The 18258-nt window shown below is 45.5% G+C and overlaps 1 protein-coding gene across 2 annotated transcripts in view; it reads right to left on the bottom strand.

Moving 5' to 3' along the window:
- Positions 1-18258, bottom strand: part of LOC309498033 (uncharacterized protein) — a 40132-nt gene that overhangs the window by 2953 nt on the left and 18921 nt on the right. The window contains exons 2-6 of one of the 2 annotated variants that reach the window (XM_082168511.1): positions 13841-13882; positions 13053-13583; positions 12488-12520; positions 11361-12062; positions 10146-10820 (exon numbers count right to left, since the gene is read on the bottom strand). In XM_082168511.1, the coding sequence (XP_082024637.1) occupies positions 10146-10820; positions 11361-12062; positions 12488-12520; positions 13053-13583; position 13841 (1942 nt within the window). In that variant the 5' untranslated portion in view covers positions 13842-13882. The remainder of the gene's footprint in view (positions 1-10145; positions 10821-11360; positions 12063-12487; positions 12521-13052; positions 13584-13840; positions 13883-18258) is intronic. The other variant, XM_082168512.1, reaches the window with a different exon arrangement.

Raw genomic sequence — 18258 nt, 5'->3', positions numbered from 1 at the left:
AACTACATGTGTACATAGTATTTAACTACAGTATAAGTTTTTATTTTAAAAAGTTGACTGACAAATATGGAACCGGACAATAGCCTATGTAAACCCCCGAAATCATAAGTTGCCTTATTTCAATGTGCTATGGCTTTGCTGCTGTCTCTGACTGGTGATTGTTGAAATATGTCTCACACACAGAGACACACCACGTGAGTGATTTCAGCCTATCCTAGAATATCTCCAGGATTTGCACAACAGCAAACAATCTCACAGCAATTAAAAAAAATAAATAAATAACGCAGTCAGCACCGCCGCACAGTCTAAACTCGAAAACTCGAACTTTCCTGTCGTATCAGCCCAGGGACGGACTGACAATCTGTGCGTTCTGGAAAAGTCCAGAACGGCCGTCCAACCGAGGGCCGTCGGCAAAAAAAAAAAAAAAAAAAAAGTCTAATAAAGCAATACAGCCAACAGCAGGGGCACTAATATGACCACTTATACGTGTAAAAAACAACAACTGAGAAAGAAGAGTCGGCCTATAGCCACTGACAGAAAGTTAGGTTTATAAGGCTGCACTTTTAAATTTGCTTACATTATATTTGAATAGCAGTGGCTCTCCAACGTGGTGCCTGTGAGTTGCCCGCTAAACACATTCTAGGCCTATAAATAGCCCCAACTTGCCGTCGGGGTTCCAGACTTCGAATAAATGGTATAATTTTGCGACCTTTTCAACTAAACGTTTCAATTTGAACTTTTGCCTCTACAAAATTACCCAACTCTCTTTGATTATACGCTGTCATTTGCGTTGCGTATGAGAAACATCAAATGGCAAACGCTCAAAAAGCGGAACAAAATTTGTTTGATCTGAGAAGCGCACAGCATTATCAGTTCGGCCCAAAAAACAGCGATCACGGACAAAGCAGCTGTGCGGGCTGATCTCGATCACGCAAACATTATTACACAGAGCTGTTCAGCGCAGAATTCTCTATCTCTATTATAAACCCACAAATTACTATGTGATTTAAGCTTGTAAAAAGCCAGATGAAACAGCGCTGATATTCTCAACATATTGACGCAAAAAAACAACAAAAAAAAAAACAACAAAAAAACAGGCGAAACATTGTTCCGAGAACAAACCAGTTAGAAGACATTTCACACCAAAACTTATAAATTAATGCCTAATGCAGTAGGCCTAATGTTTTGTTTAGAAGTTATGGCAGTTTATTTTTATTTTATTTTTCATTTATATTTATACTAAATGTTTGGGCTACTTTTTTTGATAACACATACAATAGGTTTATAGAAAATCAACAAAAAAAAACAATACATATTGTCATATTTTTTCAGGAATTGTTTTTTTTTATTAAACGCTTGTAAGTCTGAACCAGAATATCAAGATATTTTATTATTTCCCATATGATGGTGAAAAGTAAAAATGCGTCACCATGTTATGTAGGCCTATAATAAATATTGGAGTATAACAAATAAAAATTCCTTCTAGATTATTTTATCCCTTGAGGTAGCCCTCGCACACAAAAAGGTTGGAGACCCCTGGTATAGTAGCCTAACTATGTTTTATAATTACAAGTTTGTGTAATTTGGGGTTTCTGTAGCCAGTGACATTTCATTATTTGTATTTTATGGCATTGTCCATTTTTTTGTTTTTATTTGAAGGCTGAGGCTTCATTAATAAACACAACCCCAATAATCATTGAGATGTTACTTGCTGTGAATAGCTTGTCTGATAGGCTACAGTATTGTGGCATAGTATCAGCACATCCTGGCTAGTGTCTGTTGCACACGGCTAGGCGAATGGGATGATGGGCCTATTTGGGAGAAAGTCCAGGGCTGTTTTTTAGCCCCAGTCCGTCCCTGTATCAGCCGCATGCTCGCAGCTCGCACTCTTCAATATGACGCGCAAATGCGGCGCGCCCTGTATCACGCAGAAGAAACGTCTCGGTTACGGATGTAACCCTCGTTCCCTGAGTGGGAACGGAGACGTTACGTCGGATGACGACGATTGGGGTTTCGCCTAGAAGCCTATCACCTTCGAGTATATAAAACGAGCCAATGGCAATGAAATGCCATGGGTCTGCGGAATTTGCATAGCGTAACTCCGCCCGCCGCAGGGGGTATATAAGGAAGTACGCTGGCACAATGCAGATATGTCTTCGCTGAGGAGCCGAGACTAGCCCCAGGCGTTTTTCAGCGGTACAGCGGAAGTGGCAGGAAGACGTAACGTCTCCGTTCCCACTCAGGGAACGAGGGTTACATCCGTAACCGAGACGTTCCCTTTCGTGGTCACTCCGAGTTACGTCGGATGACGACGATTGGGGTTCCAGTCTAATCACGCCACCTCGGCTGTCTTCCAGTGCCCTGCGTAAGTCTGAGCTCCCTGTTGTGAAACTAGCACGAACGAAGGAGTCCTACTTAACACAGGGATACCAAGGTACACTGGGGAGCATATCTCCAGAGAGAAATATGCAATTATGCCCAGCCAATGATGGGGGGGACTTAGAATACACATATGGCCCAGAGGGCTGCATATGGAAAATCACTGGGGTGTCCAGCCGCAGGTGGAATTTTAAACCCCAGGGGTGGCAAGGGTGGCTTGCCAAGGGAAAGACACACGCTCACAAGGAGACTTACAGCGGAATACACATGTGGGGGTCGCCCAGAGGGGGAACCATGCACATGGAGGCACCTAGTCAAGCGCAAAAGCTGTGTTATGGAATTTGGCATAACTCAGGCGATGACGTAACCAGTGCTGGAGGAAACTCAGAGCTTATCAGACTCACCTGAGAGAATATCGCACGTATCCCGTCCGTGGAGAGGAATGGCGAGCAAGCGAAGACACATGAGCAGAATCTAGCACCGGCTGGTTGAAGCGAGTACATGAGAAGAAACTGGCTCTACTCGGAGATTATAGAATCTCGCGAATGTGTTGGGTGTCGCCCAGCCTGCAGCTCTACAAATGTCTGTTAGCGAGGCGCCATGCGCTAGAGCCCAAGAGGAAGCCACACTACGTGTGGAGTGGGCTTTCACACCAAGGGGGCACGGACGACCTTGCTGCTGGTATGCCAAAGCAATGGTATCCACTATCCAGTGGGATAACCTTTGCTTTGAGAGAGCCTTTCCCTTCAGCTTCCCACCATGACAGACAAAGAGCTGGTCTGAGGTCCTGAAACACCGCGTTCTGTCCACGTAAGCACGGAGGGCGCGTACTGGACAGAGCAGTGCCAAGGCTGGGTCTGCCTCCTCCAAGGGCAGCGCTTGCAGGTTCACTACCTGGTCTCGAAAGGGTGTGGTAGGAACCTTGGGCACGTATCCAAGCCGGGGTCTCAGGATCACGTGAGAGTTAGCCGGCCCGAATTCCAGGCACGCTTCGTCAACCGAAAATGCCTGCAGGTCCCCTACCCTCTTGATGGAGGCCAATGCAACCAGGAGCGCTGTCTTCATTGACAGGAACTTAAGCTCCACTGACTGTAAAGGCTCAAATGGAGCACTCTGCAGGGCAGTTAGAACCACTGAGAGGTCCCAAGAGGGTACGAAGGGAGGACGAGGAGGATTTAGTCTCCTCGCTCCCCTCAGGAACCTGACGATCAGGTCGTGCTTTCCCAGAGACTTACCATCAACTGCTTCGTGATGTGCGGCAATGGCGGCAACATACACTTTCAGGGTGGAGGGAGACAGCCTTCGCTCCAACCCTTCTTGCAGGAAGGAAAGCACGACACTGATCGGGCATTTCGTGGGTTCTTGATGTTTAGAAGAACACCAGTTGACGAAGAGGTTCCACTTCAACGCATAGGCATGTCTCGTGGACGATGCTCTAGCGGAAGTGATGGTAGCCACCACCGCAGGTGGTAGGGTACTCAAACCTGCCTCGTCCCGTCCAGGAGCCACACGTGGAGGTTCCAAAGATCGGGACGAGGGTGCCATAAGGTGCCCCGTCCCTGAGAAAGGAGGTCCTTCCTCAGAGGAATTGGCCAGGGAGGTGCTGTCGCGAGGAGTACTAGTTCGGAGAACCAGGTCCGGTTGGGCCAATACGGGGCAACCAAAATGACCTGCTCCTCGTCCTCCCTGATCTTGCGCAAGGTCTGCGCAAGAAGGCTCACTGGGGGAAACGCATACTTGCGTAGGCCCCGCGGCCAGCTGTGCGCCAGTGCATCCGTGCCGAGCGTGCCCTCGGTCAGGGAGTAAAACAGGTCGCAATGGGACGAGTCGTGGGAGGCAAACAGGTCTACCTGTGCGTCGCCGAACTGATCCCAAATCAGCTGGACCGTCTGGGGATGGAGTCGCCATTCTCCAGCGAGAGGCCGAACTCGAGACAGCTCGTCGGCCGCCTGGTTCAGGTGTCCCGGGATATAAATGGCTCGAAGCGACCTCAGATGCTTCTGACTCCATATGAGGAGGTGGCGAGCGAGTTGCGACATACGGCGGGAGCGTAGACCACCCTGGTGGTTGATGTACGCTACTGTTGCGGTATTGTCTGATCGGACTAGTACGTGCTGGCCCCTGAGCAGCGCATGGAAGCGGTGCAGGGCGAGACGTACAGCCAGCAACTCGAGGCAATTGACATGCCAAAGGCGCTGGGGTCCTGTCCAGGAGCCCGCGGCAGCATGACCATTGCACATGGCGCCCCAGCCCGTGTTGGAGGCATCTGTTGACACAACAACATGCCGGGAAACTCGTTCTAAGGGCACTCCGGCCCGTAGAAAATTGAGGTTCGCCCACGGGGTGAAGGTCTGACGGCAGGCTGGAGTCACTGGGACTCGGAGCGTGCCGTGTTGCCATGCCCACCTCGGGACTCGATCGCGAAGCCAAAGCTGAAGCGGTCTCATATGAAGCAATCCCAGCGGCGTTACTGCGGCTGCGGATGCCATATGCCCCAGGAGCCTCTGAAAAAGTTTCAGTGGAACCGCACTCTTGTCCTCGAACTGACGAAGACAAGTCAGCAGTGACTGCGCGCGCTCGCTCGTAAGCTGCGCGCACATGGCGACCGAGTCGATCTCCATACCGAGAAAAGAGATCCTCTGCACGGGGCAGAGTTTGCTCTTCTCCCAGTTGACCCGAAGGCCCAGACGGACTAGGTGCCGGAGCACTAGGTCCCTGTGTTCGCAAACCTGGTCTCGAGAGTGAGCTAGGATAAGCCAGTCGTCGAGATAGTTCAGGATGCGAACCCTGTGTTCCCGAAGGGGAACAAGGGCTGCCTCGACGACCTTCGTAAAGACGCGAGGAGACAGGGCTAGCCCGAAAGGGAGAACCGCGTACTGGTATGCCTGCCCCTCGAAAGCAAACCGTAGAAACGGTCTGTGTCGAGGTAAAATGGAGACATGGAAGTAGGCGTCCTTCAGGTCGATCGCTGCAAACCAATCCTGCGGCCGCACACACTGGAGGATGTGTTTGGCCGTTAGCATCTTGAACGGCAGCCTGTGAAGGGAGCGGTTCAAGACGCGCAGGTCGAGGATTGGCCGTAACCCACCGGACTTCTTGGGTACAATGAAGTAAGGGCTGTAGAAGCCGGACTTCATTTCGGCTGGAGGGACAATCTCGATCGCACCCTTCGCCAGCAGGGTGTCGACCTCCGCTCTCATGACAGGGGCATTGCCACCGACCATAGTGAAGCGGACTCCCCTGAAGCGGGGAGGAGATCTCGCGAACTGAATCGCGTAGCCGAGCCTGATGGTTCTCGCGACCCAGCGGGACAGTCTGGGAAGCTCTAGCCAGGCCTCCAGAAAGTGCACCAGCGGGGTCATCCGAACCACAGACGTACCGTCGGTGGGGCAGCGAGGCGGAATGACCGGCACCGGCGAGGACGGCATAGCGGTCCTGCGCGGGGGCACGGTCATTAACCGCGCCCTGCCAGAGGAGGCCAGGGGAGGGCGCGCGTCCCACGGGGGCGTGCTCTGGCAGGGGTCTGGCGACAGAGGGGGATGAGAGGAGCGTGGCCCGTGGGCGGCGCGTGCTGTCATCCCAGACCTCTGGGACAGAGGAGGGCGGCAGTGGCGGGACCCGAGGGTGGCGCGCACTGCGGCCCTCTGGGTCTGTAGGCTCAGGATTGGGGATTTCGATTCTTTCTTTAACCACATTAGGGTGCTGCCCGTCGTGAGACGAGCAGCGGGGAGTGGAGAACAAAAGATTCTCCCCCGGCCCTCCACCGGGGGAAGGAGTGGCCCTGCTACCACCTCCTGTAGAGAAAAGAAAGCCAATCCTGAGCTGCCCGTCTCAGGAGCGCCGCTTAGCCTGGCGTTTAGCGGGCTGCGGGGCTGGAGAGGGCTGTGGCGCCTTCCTACGGCTTCCTCCACGACGCGGCCCAGATGAAGGCTGCTGCTGGGGCCGTGCGGGAGGGGCGGGAGCCGTGGGAGGGCGCCCTCGGCGGCGAGCAGGCTGAGGATTCTGTACCGACGGCTGAGCAGCAGAGCGTCGGGGCAGAATGTGCTTAATCGCCTCAGTCTGCTTCTGAGCAGTCGAGAACTGTTGGGCAAAGTCCTCGACTGCACCGCCGAAAAGGCCGGCCTGGGATATGGGAGCGTCAAGCAGACGAGTCCGCTCGGGCTCACGCATATCGGCCAGGTTCAGCCAGAGATGTCTCTCCTGGACCACAGCTGTGGACATCACCAAACCCAGGGAGCGCGCGGTCACCTTCGTCGCCCGGAGAGCGAGGTCAGTGGCGGCGCGCAGCTCATCGAAGAGCCCTGGGTCTGTCCTACCCTCGTGCATGTCACGAAGCATCTTGGCCTGGTAGACCTGTAAGATGGCCATGGCATGCAAAGAGGCAGCTGCCTGTCCCGCCGCTCTGTAAGATTTCGCCATTTTCGAGAATCTAGATTTTCGAGAATCTACAGGCTTTGGACGGGTGCTTAGGATCACCACGTGATGAAGCGCTTGTCGGACACAGCTGCATCGCGACAGAACGTTCAACCGTGGGAATCCCAGTGTACCCACAAGCATCAGCTCTATCGAGGGGAGGAAAGGCGGAGAAAGCCGACGAACGATCACGGGAAGACATGGGAGCCTTCCAGGACCGCGTGACTTCCTCATGCACTTCCGGGAAGAATGGTATTGGGGTTGGGCGGCGACGGGTGTCAGCGGCCGCTCCCAAAAACCAATCATCCAGCCGCGAGCGCACTGGATCAGGTGGCGGGGACCACTCAATACCAATGGCCGCGGCTGCCCGGGAAAGCATGGCGGTCAGCTCGGGATCAGACTCGGGCAATGCTGGCGCGCCCGAGGGCGGCAACACAGCCGAATCCTCACTTCCCGAGGACTCGCGCCCACCTTGTGATGCAGCGATGGACATAGTATCTTCCTCTGGAGCTCCAAACGAGACGCGCTGGGGCTCCGAAGAGGGACCAGCGGTCTCAGTTTGAACACTCGCGGGTGCTGATGCTGAAGAGGGGTGTGTGGACCGTGGACGTGTCGGCGGTATGTCCCACACAGTCACCCTCAGGTCACCCCGGCCACCAGCCGAAGTACTAGCCCTCTCGGGACCAGTAGATCGGGGTGTGGGTAGGGGGACTCTCGCTCTAGTGAGCTCATTGAGTCTCGACCGCAGCATAGAGATGGTCATGTTCCCGCAGTGGGAACATGAGTCATCCACGAACGCTGCTTTAGCGTGATCAACGCCCAAACACACTAAGCAGCGATCGTGCGCATCAGAGAAAAATATCTCGCCACCGCAACCAGAAGTGCACGGGCGAGGCATCTTTAAAAAGACGTGCCACGTGCAATGCTCTTTTTGTGAGAGGAAAAACTCCGCGGATGCTGAAGCGAACAGGGAGAAACACACTATCTGTCAGATCACTGACAAGATCAGCAGGGTAGTGAGCACTCGCTGAAATCGCCGTCACACCAACACCGGAGAGTTCGCTCGTCTCGAAGGTAAGAGAAGACTAACTCCGAATATTTGGCTTGCAGGAGTGGAGAAGTTCTCGGCTCCGAAGCGAAAACATATCTGCATTGTGCCAGCGTACTTCCTTATATACCCCCTGCGGCGGGCGGAGTTACGCTATGCAAATTCCGCAGACCCATGGCATTTCATTGCCATTGGCTCGTTTTATATACTCGAAGGTGATAGGCTTCTAGGCGAAACCCCAATCGTCGTCATCCGACGTAACTCGGAGTGACCACGAAAGGGAACTACGAGTATTCTGTCGTCAATTAAGTATTGAAATAACCAAAAGGGAGATTAAAGCTGCGTCAAAACTCGGAGCTTTTGTATGTCGGGGCTTTTGTATTCTTTTGTAGGCTACATAAATGTTACACATTTTGGCGTAGTCCTACTCATTTCTCATTATTAATATTCTAACATTTTATCAATATTGCAAAGTCATCAAAACTGACTCGTGTCATAAAAAATATATGTATATTTTGTGACCAAAAATGAGAAAAATACATCTAGCCTAAATGATCGTTCATGACATTCTTTTAACTATAAGCAACCCAATTTGTCTAGATCTGTAATATTATTTCCTTTGTATAATGAGCTTGTCTTTGTTTTAAATTATATTGTATTTTTATTGTGTGTTAGTCAGCTTGATTAACATTATTACAATGTATTCCTATTTAACACAGATGTTCTTTGCTAATTACAGAAACTCCGCTTGTCTGTGTTTGCGCAACTTGCATCATTAAGCCAGAAGGTGGTGACAATTGACTGTCTTTATGAGTGAACAATTGAATTTAATTGAACCGATTAGTCCAAAAACATTGATTAACTCAAGAAAGAAACAAGTTGCTGAAACCAATCTTTAATGCTAATATATAAATTGCTAATTTGCCTCTGGACACATAAAGATTGCACTAGTGTTAGATTGAAATGTAACATCTATGCAAAATAATCCTTGAAAGATTTCTCATTTAAGGCCATTCCTGTTAGGAATATGTGATTGTGTATTGTCAACATTAAGCAGAAACATTCTGCATTTCCATTTTGTTGTGTGGATCATTCATTACAACATTTATCCTCATTCTCATGTTTAAGAATCTGTTTTCTGCTTGACAAGTAGTTCATGCTACTGCTCACTGACATGCTTTTAAAGCTATTGTTATCCAATTTTGTTGACCTTCAAACACCTTAAGATGCACATTTGTAGGTCAGAGAAATCCACATTTTCTTGGGGGAGCATGCCCCCGAACCCTCCTAACTACCTCACATTTTAATGTGCATGTCTGTGTGGTAATGTGGGCTGGTGTGGCAACATTGCCAGGGCTGCATTTATGAACCAGTCTGCCCCCTGTATATATGCCTACAATATACATTATTTTCTGTATCGTATCATGTTATCTTATTACCCACCCCCAGCCCCTGATGTTTTTAAAACCTAGAAACGCCCCTGGCCCATGTTAATGGTAGTGGAAAAAAGCAATGTAAAATATATTTGCTGTAATCACACTAAAGTTCAGTAAATTTTGCTAAAGACCTAAATGCAGAGTAATGTAGAGAGTTAAAATGTTTTTTTGTTTTTCTTATAAATGTGATTAATGCATGGTGCTGTTGAATTGCATGTGCATTGAAATGTACTTTGCTAGTTTAAAACTTGAGTTAATGTTATCAACGCTATAGATGCCGTGCTGTGGAATAAACGGTCAAGCCACGATCTCGAACTCCTCTGAGTCCCCGCTTTCTAGCACCACCCACGAACATACATAACACAACGCAGAGCAGAGCAGCAGCGCCAGTGCTAGAGACCAGTGAGCGGAGAGAGAGAAAGAGGGTTACACTATTATAATCAAATTATCAAATTTACTTGGTTCCGGGTCGATGAATAAATAATTTTTAGTAGTTCTCTCTCTCTCTCTCTCTCTCTCTCTCTCTCTCTCTCTCTCTCTCTCTCTCTCTCTCTCTATATATATATATATATATATATATATATGTATATATATATATATATATTTTTTTTTTTTTACTGTATGTGTGTGTGTGTCTTTTTATTATATATACTGTATGTGTTTAAATAACATAATATACATGTGTTTATGTAACAGTTTTAATATGGTTAAATAATAAATGCTTGAAAATGTGCAAACTTTTAAGCAGTATATAAATTTTCTGTTTAATCTCGTCTGTCATCATAGGTGGTTTGTTGCCTACAGTATAGATGTAGTATACAAGTTACGTTTTTTAGTTTTCAGAATTTTGTAAAAAAAAATCCACTCACCCTCTGACTGAATCTTCTCTTCTAACTCTTTTATTTTTTCCTCCATCTCACTCAGTTTCTCCTCCAGTTCATGTCTGGCTCTTTTCTCTTGGGCTTTCACATACATCTGAAGTGAATATGGTTCAGTCTTCATGTTCTCAATATAATCCAGTAGTTCTGGGATCTGTCTTGAGTTTCCATGCTCTTTTAACCCCATCAATCTGTACTGACCTCCACAGAGACTGATTAACCTCTGAGAGTCTGTGCTGGATTTGACAAACTCTGTCACTGGTCCTTCAACACTGAGATCTGTTATGAAAAGCACCATGAAGTGCTCTCTGGAGTCAAATATTTTCTGTATCTTCTCTATTTTTGCTCTGTTTTCTTCAGACAGTGGACCAACAGGAACAATGAGGAGGAAAACATGAACTCCAGGATCACAGAGAGACACACAGCGGAGAGTCTGACGCATCACTTCCTCCTCTGAGAGCTGAACGAGAGCTGGAAGCTCCACCAGAGTGATCAGACGCCCATGTATCCTGTCCTCTCTCTTCACACACTCTTCAGTGATTGCTCTCTCACGTGAAGGATTTATTTTTTTCCCTCGTAACATTTTGGACACAGAGACCATAGGCGATCCATCACTTCCACACAGCACCAGGTTCAGCTTCTGTTTTCCAGAGACATTTGCTGATACTGAAATACAAATGAAGAGACATTAGAATACAATGTTTACACTCATTCCATTTCTGATTTTATATCTGCCTGCGTCTTTAATACAATACAAGTGTAATGTTTGGGATCTTTCTCATTGACTTGTTTTTTTTTTTTTTTATACATTTTTGCTCTATTTTTTTTCGGACCATGTTTGGTCCAAAGTGTTAACTATTTCTCAATTAATTATTGTATCCTAGTTCCTTTTCAGGTTCTTTTAAGTTCTAAGTTTGAGTTTAATAAATATAAGCCTACACTCATATTTACCTTTTGTAAAACAGTGCTAGTAACTTTCCCAGTTCCTAGTAATCAAAAAGTTGATAGTCGAATTTGAAAACTTCCTAGTAATCAAAAAGTTGAAAGTCGAATTTGAAAACCTCCCAGACAAGTTTGTGTGTTAAAATATTTTTGGAAGCATAGTAAATACTGGCAGTATTTTTTCTATAGCTGCAATTGTAGTTCATGATCATAATCTCAGAAGCACAATTTTGAAAACAAAAATGAACGAAATCTTTGAACTACCTTCATCACTTTTCTCTTTCTGTCTCCCTTCAGGTTTTCCGTCATCTCTATAGGAAGAACTCTCCTGATATTCTTCCTCTGAGCTGCTCTGCTCTTCATCCACTGATGTTCCTTTAACATCTTCATATATCTCACATGTGAGATATTCTTTCATGTTTTCCTTGAGTTTCTTATCTATCATGTTGAATATCACTGAACGCCATTCTGGTTTACTTTCATCAAGCTGCAGATGCCTTTCTCCACACTCCTTTATTAACTGTTGGACCACACTATTCATGACCACAGAACTTATCCTTGATCCTATTGTCTCTTTGTCAGTTGTGAGCACTATAGTGCGTTTAACCGCTTCTTCGCTGAATTCTTTCAGGACAGTTTTCACTCTGTATCTGTCCTCTTCAGTGAAGTCATTGTACTGCAGAACGAGTATGAAGACATGAGGTCCTGGATCAGACAGATTCACACACTCTCTCACTGTATGTGTGATGTGACGGAGTGACAGATGTGGCTGGAGCAGCTGAGGACTGTGGATGACGGCCACACGTCTGTCCGTCAATGTTCTTCCTACTCTCTGGCTGCACTTCTGGAGCTTCCTTTTAACTGGAGGAGCTTCAATGTCAAACACATCTGTCCCTAAGATTAAGTTTCCCACTCTGTTGTTTTCTGACACACTCTTCCCCAGAAGGACAATCCTGAGATCATACACTGAAACACACACACACAAGAGAGAACTAAATCCGATATCAAAACTTCTTTACATATACACAGATATTTGTCAATTTGTGAATTGTATTGTTTGGCATTCACGACCCTGAACATTAAGAAGTGACTACAGTCTTAGTTTATATTACATTAAATAGCTTATCTTAATAGATTTATCAGTCAAGGCACCTTTATTTATATAGCACTTTTTACAATACAGATTGTTTCAAATCAGCTTTACAGAGATAACAGGAAAATAATGCAACAAAGATTGTTTCTAGAAGAAAATAGCGTCACAGTCCAGCTTAAGTAAGTTCAGTGATGGTTCACCATGCAAACATGGTGATTAAATCCTTAAAATAGGGCCCAATGTCTTCATCATATCATACTTTTCTGTTGCTGTCTTTAAGATCATTCAATGAACTTACTGTTGGAATGATCCAACTCTGGACTTGTGCTTACTGCAAAACACCAAAACACAAACATAGCTTATAATACTCATTATTTTACAGTGTGTATGGCTTCATCTTCATATACTGTACTGTAATTTCCATAAGCTTATAGCCATCCAAACATGTGATACTGTTGAACTGTACTATAAATAATTAAACTGAATGATATAAACTGAAGATGATATCCCCAATAAAACACTTAAAAACTCTTTAAAAGATGATCATTTTACCTGAGAGGCAATATTGCATGGGTTTTATGAGACTATCTAGAGAAAGTATCTTGAACATAAATTTATTACTTTAACCCATTGGTAAATTATCAACCTAAATTATGCAAATTGCTTCTAATTTTCAGTTGCTACCAAATCCAAAATAAAGGACAATAACTTCTTGAAATGCTATATTTATGTTAGCAAACCTTTTATTTAACAAACAATTATAGGTATACCTTTAAAAAAACACATTTTACTGTAAATTAAACCGGTTTATTAAAAAATGTCTAACAGCAGTGTGATATCAGCTGTAATTGTAAAATACTTACTGTCATCTTGATCCAGTGACAAGCTCTGTTTTGTCTCCTTAAAACCACTAGAAGTGATTATTTCATCCACTTTTTGAAGTATTTGAGAGTGTTGTGTGTTTTGAAGTTGAAGACGTCCTCCAGATATTTTAGATATTTCAGATTTCTGTTTATTTATGTGCGTACTGTCATCTGTAGTCAGAATCATTGTGCGCTTCATCACCTGCTCACCAAAGCAGTTCAACACTGAAGTTAATCTATCTCTAGCCTTCTTATTAAAACCCTTATGCTGCAGCACCAGTATGATCACATGAGGTTCTGGAGGAGACACCTCAGACACTGTCTGTGCTATTGTTTGTAGTTTGAGTTCTGCATTGAGCAGATGAGTTGTGTTGATGACAGTGATGTTTCTCTCCTCCACTGTTTGACTGAATGTCTGTACATCAGGTTGTGGTGTTTTCTTTCCAAATACTTCTTCATCTAAGATTAAGTTTCCCACTCTGTTGTTTTCTGACACGTTCTTCCCCACAAGGACAATTCTCAGAGCACTCACTGAAACACACACACACACACACACACACACACACACACACACACACACACACACAATATTGTCAAATGGCAGTTGTAAAATCCTCTTTGTATAATAGTGAATTAAAAAAATCAACAGTTTTTTGAGTGCACAAAGTTTAGGACTAACTTTTGTATAAAGATGTATGATTTACCATATTTCTACAGCTTCATTTATATTCCATTTATATGTATCAAGTTGTACAATAATATAAATACTGTCTTCTTTTTGGACTTACTTTTGGGACGATCACACCTTGGACTTTAACTTCTCTTGATTTCTATAAAAAAAAGAAAAAAAGCCAAAGGTCAATTCATAAACTACAAAAGTAACAATGTGAAAAGTGACAACGTCTGTGGCACGTTGTATTTCTACTATGGCAACGTTGCTGTCTACATGCTCGTAACATTGTAACAACGTAGAATTGTAAGATGCGACCGGGCTGTAGCAACGTTGCTGCGTGAAATTCAGCAACTGAGAGATGACGTTCTGACAATTATATATTTTTTGTTAGATATAGATATCCCCCATTTAGCATATTGGGCCCTATCTAACACCCGGTGCAATGCAGCGCGACGCAAATGTTTTTTGCTAGTTTCAGTCCGACACAGTTTTCATTTTCACGTCCTGCGCCACATTGTTTAAATAGCAAATGCATTAGCGCCCATTTGTGCCCCCATGGGCTGCTGGTCTGAGAACGAGGTGTGTTCTGGAGCATTGGAGCATTCAATTGGAGCGCATTCAATCATCCCGCTCAGGCGGAATGATTGAAACAAAGCACAACTACCGTTCAAAGTCAATTTGTATTTAAATCATTCTATATTTTCACTGAATAACACATATGTGAGTTGTTGATCACAAAAAAAAAAAAAAAAACTATCTGTAACCTTATCTTAGAAAACGACGTTTATCTGAAAAGTGTTTCAACTGTCCCGGCTCTCCCCTAGTTTACTCAAATAAAAGAGTACAATTTGAATGGCAAAAAAAAAAAAAAAAAAAAAAAAGTTTACTCTTTAAAGTTTTACAATAAGTGTATCTTTCCTCCTTTCAAACTAAAAATCAACAATTTACAGGTAAAACACCTTATTAACAGATAATAAGATGACCAGTAAATACACAAAATGTGTAACGCTCGAAATTCACTAAAGACGAAGATAAAGATAATGTCAAGGTTTATTAAACAAGAACTTATAAAAAGAGCCAACAACACGAAACAGTGCTATGCACAAACAATACCAGACAGTGAACTGAAAACAAGCAGAAACTAAATAGAGAGATGATAACAAGACAATGCCAGAAAGCTGTGATGATCATAAGTGTCCATGGTGATAGATGATAGATCAGGTGATGGCCAATAGTGTGCAGGTGGGAAACATGAGGGATGCTGGGAAGTGTAGTGCCGTTGAGGTGTGTGACAGTACCTCCCCCTCCTGGAAGGCGCGACCTCACGCCGAAGATAGACCAACTGCGGAGTGGCAGAGGGAGGGGACTCAGGAGGAAGAGGACAAAGAGCAGGTGAAGGACAGACAGAAGGCAGGAGGGACCAGGGCAGAGCAGGCTGTGCAGGCGGCCAGGGTGGAGATGACAGAGGGAGGAGCCATGGATGAGGCAGGGTTGACAACTCCAGGGGGCCGACTGACGGGGCGAAGCAGGTGGGAGAGGAGACCAGGTTGGAGCCGGTGAGTCAACGAGCCCAGGCGACGCTGAGGATCCGGTGGGACATGGCGATGCCACCGGCTCTGGCGACTGAGGTGCAAGTGGGGACACAGATGGGCGCGATGGAGACAGAGGAAGTGAGGACCAAGGAGGAACTGAAGGGAGTGAGGAGTCCAACGGAGCCGGGGGGGACAAAGGGACGAGCCGTAGCCAGATGAGTGCAGTCCAGAGGTGAGGGTAGGGCGACAAGCAACCAAGGTGGATCCGGGGGGACGAGGAAGCCTGGTGGAACTGATGACCTGATGGGCTACTGTGGAGCTGAGGGAGGTAGGAGCCAAGGAGACGTTAATGGACCGTCGGGCTGAGGCGGAGTTCTGGTCGCGGAGGTCGGAGGCGGAGACCGGGGATCCACCGACCAGGCTGGAGCTGTAGGCTGGCAGACCCACGGCGACTCCACCTCCCTGAAGGTGGTTAGAGGAGCTAAGGAGCTGACAGGCAGTGGTGGAAGAAGGGTTGAGAGATGGCAGATGGGAGAAGGTGGGAGAGGGAGGCTGGGTGGGAATTCAGACACCGATTCTGGCTCAGGGACAGACTCAGGTTCGGAGACAGACTCTCTGACAGAAGACTAAAGCTCGGCAGGACTGATGTGAACAGTCTCTGGCTCGGCGGGCATGACGCGAACAGTCTCTGGCTCGGCGGGCATGACGTGAACTGTTTCAGGCTTGGCTGGCTTGGCAGGCATGGCGGCGACCATCTTTGCCAAAGACACAGGCATGGTAGGCATGACGTGAAGGAGCTCAGGCTGGTCAGGCATGACATGAGGAAGCTCCAGAAGGGTGGTCTCGGCGGGACAAGACTCCAGACGGGTGGTCTCGGCGGGACGAGACTTTGGACGGGCGGTCTCGGTGGGACGAGACTCTGGACGGGCGGTATGATGTAAAGACATTCAGGTGGTGTGGCGAGGAAGATGGCTGGTGATGGTGGTTGAGTGGCTGTGTAATTATCAGCCTCACCCACAGTGAAGGCGGACTCATTCAACAACGGCACATGATCTAGGTATTGTGTGAATGAACAGGGTTTAGCGGCTGAAGTTGGCTGGTACAGAGGAGCATCCAGTCCAAGCCCGAACACGTTCTTTAGGACTTCCTCTGTCCAGGTGTGAGATCTCTAGGAACTCCCTTACATATTCCTCAATAGAGCAGCCATTCTGAAAACAGGTCAGAAGGCGATCGGTTGGGTTCAGATGGGTGCGGGAAATGCCCATATTACGTTTTAGGTCCGGTATTCTGTAACGATCAAAATTTACTATTTTAAGTGGTGCGCAGGTGCGCATGCGCTACCCAATTAAACAATGCGTACCAGATGAATTGCCGCAACCCTCATTTGCGTACCTAAGATTTGGGGATAGACATTTGCACAAAAAGAATAAATAACTTACCGTAGCCTATTTTATAAGTCGCTCCGGAGACGCATATCAGTCAAAAAATGCGCCACGAGGAAGAAAAAACATATAGCCTAAGTCGCACTGGACTAAGTTGCATTTTTTTAGCAATTTATTTCACAAAAAAAAAAAAGTTACAGACAGTTCTCCGTTACGGACGTGAGCGCTCTAAAGCGGCAATAAAATAATGTTTTAAAACTTTCACAGAGACCTCAAACTGAAAGCACAAAGCCTGTCTTTAAATTTAATTTCGTTTTGTATTAATTGTATCTTAATTTTAATCGATGTTTCATCAACCATTTGTCTGGATTTAATAAGAAGTAGGCTAAATATAGGCTATTAGAAAATAGATAATTAGGACACGGAGGCGCTGGCGAACCTGGAGCTCGTCTCATAAATGAACCGAAACTCAGCGTGGGCCTATAAGGTAGCCTATTGCCTCACAGACCTGAGACATAGATAGCTTGAAATGTCTACTTTTAAGCAGAACAATTCAAAACGAAAGAAAACAGACTGCGCTGCTTATGTAATTCGTATGAAATGTGCATTTCTCTCTGGCGCTGCGAAGATCGCGAGTCGTCAACTTCATCTGTCTAGCCGACAATGACATAAAAAAAAAAACTGTTTTATTAGTAAACAATTAAAATGTCTCCTGCTATATGTAACATATTTGCCTGTTCCTTACAAAATACTGACAGTGGGGTATTTGACTGTTTTTTTTTTTTTTTTTTTTTTTTTTTGCAGCTGCGGACAAATCTTTTCGACACACACACACAATATTACATAACACTCTGCGCTTATGTTTTAAAAAGATAATTTAACATATAAATAACCATTTTTAAATAGCCCACTTAAAGTGTTTATTACAAATAAATGACTAAATGCTAAAAATGAATACATTTTAATGAACACCCCCTCTTCCCGCGGCCCTGGATAGGTGCGCAATCTGTGGTGTTGGATAGGCTTGCTTTAAAATAGTAACTCTAGTAAGCGCTTTAAAGTTGTAATTTCTTTGGTTTTCAGAGTTAGAAAAGCAGATATTTGCACATTTAATTTCCAGAGCTTGAAACAGTTATGTTATTTTGAAAGTTACAAGGTTTTAAAGATCAGACATTCTGTTGTACTTCTCTTAATTTTCAGTTGAAATTAAAGTTCATGTGAATCATGTCACATGACATTATCCATGCATCCCTATAATTTGTTCCTCCGGAAAAAATGCATTTGAAAATGTGAGGACCAAGCAACAACCCCAGGTTCTCCCCTGAGAACAAGACCAAAAATGTTATGTGCACCCCTGTTTATTAAACAAGAAAGAGCCAACAACACGAAACAGTGTGCTAAGCACAAACAATACCAGACACTAGTGGTCGACCGATATTGGTCTTAGAGAGCAGGATGGCCAATATAAAGCCGATATTTTTATTATATACTTTATATTTATTTCAATCAATATTTTACACATTTTAAATAAATTAGATAAAACATCTTTAAAATAAACGTGCTTATACTTTAGATGGCAACTTCTTGAATCTGCAATCCTATTACAGAATTTTTCACAA

Source organism: Leuciscus leuciscus (genome assembly GCF_965113295.1).
Source record: "Leuciscus leuciscus genome assembly, chromosome: 1".
NCBI lineage: Eukaryota > Metazoa > Chordata > Actinopteri > Cypriniformes > Leuciscidae > Leuciscus > Leuciscus leuciscus.
The sequence above is the reverse complement of the archived record's forward strand: the minus strand, read 5'-3'. Positions and strand labels throughout refer to the sequence as shown.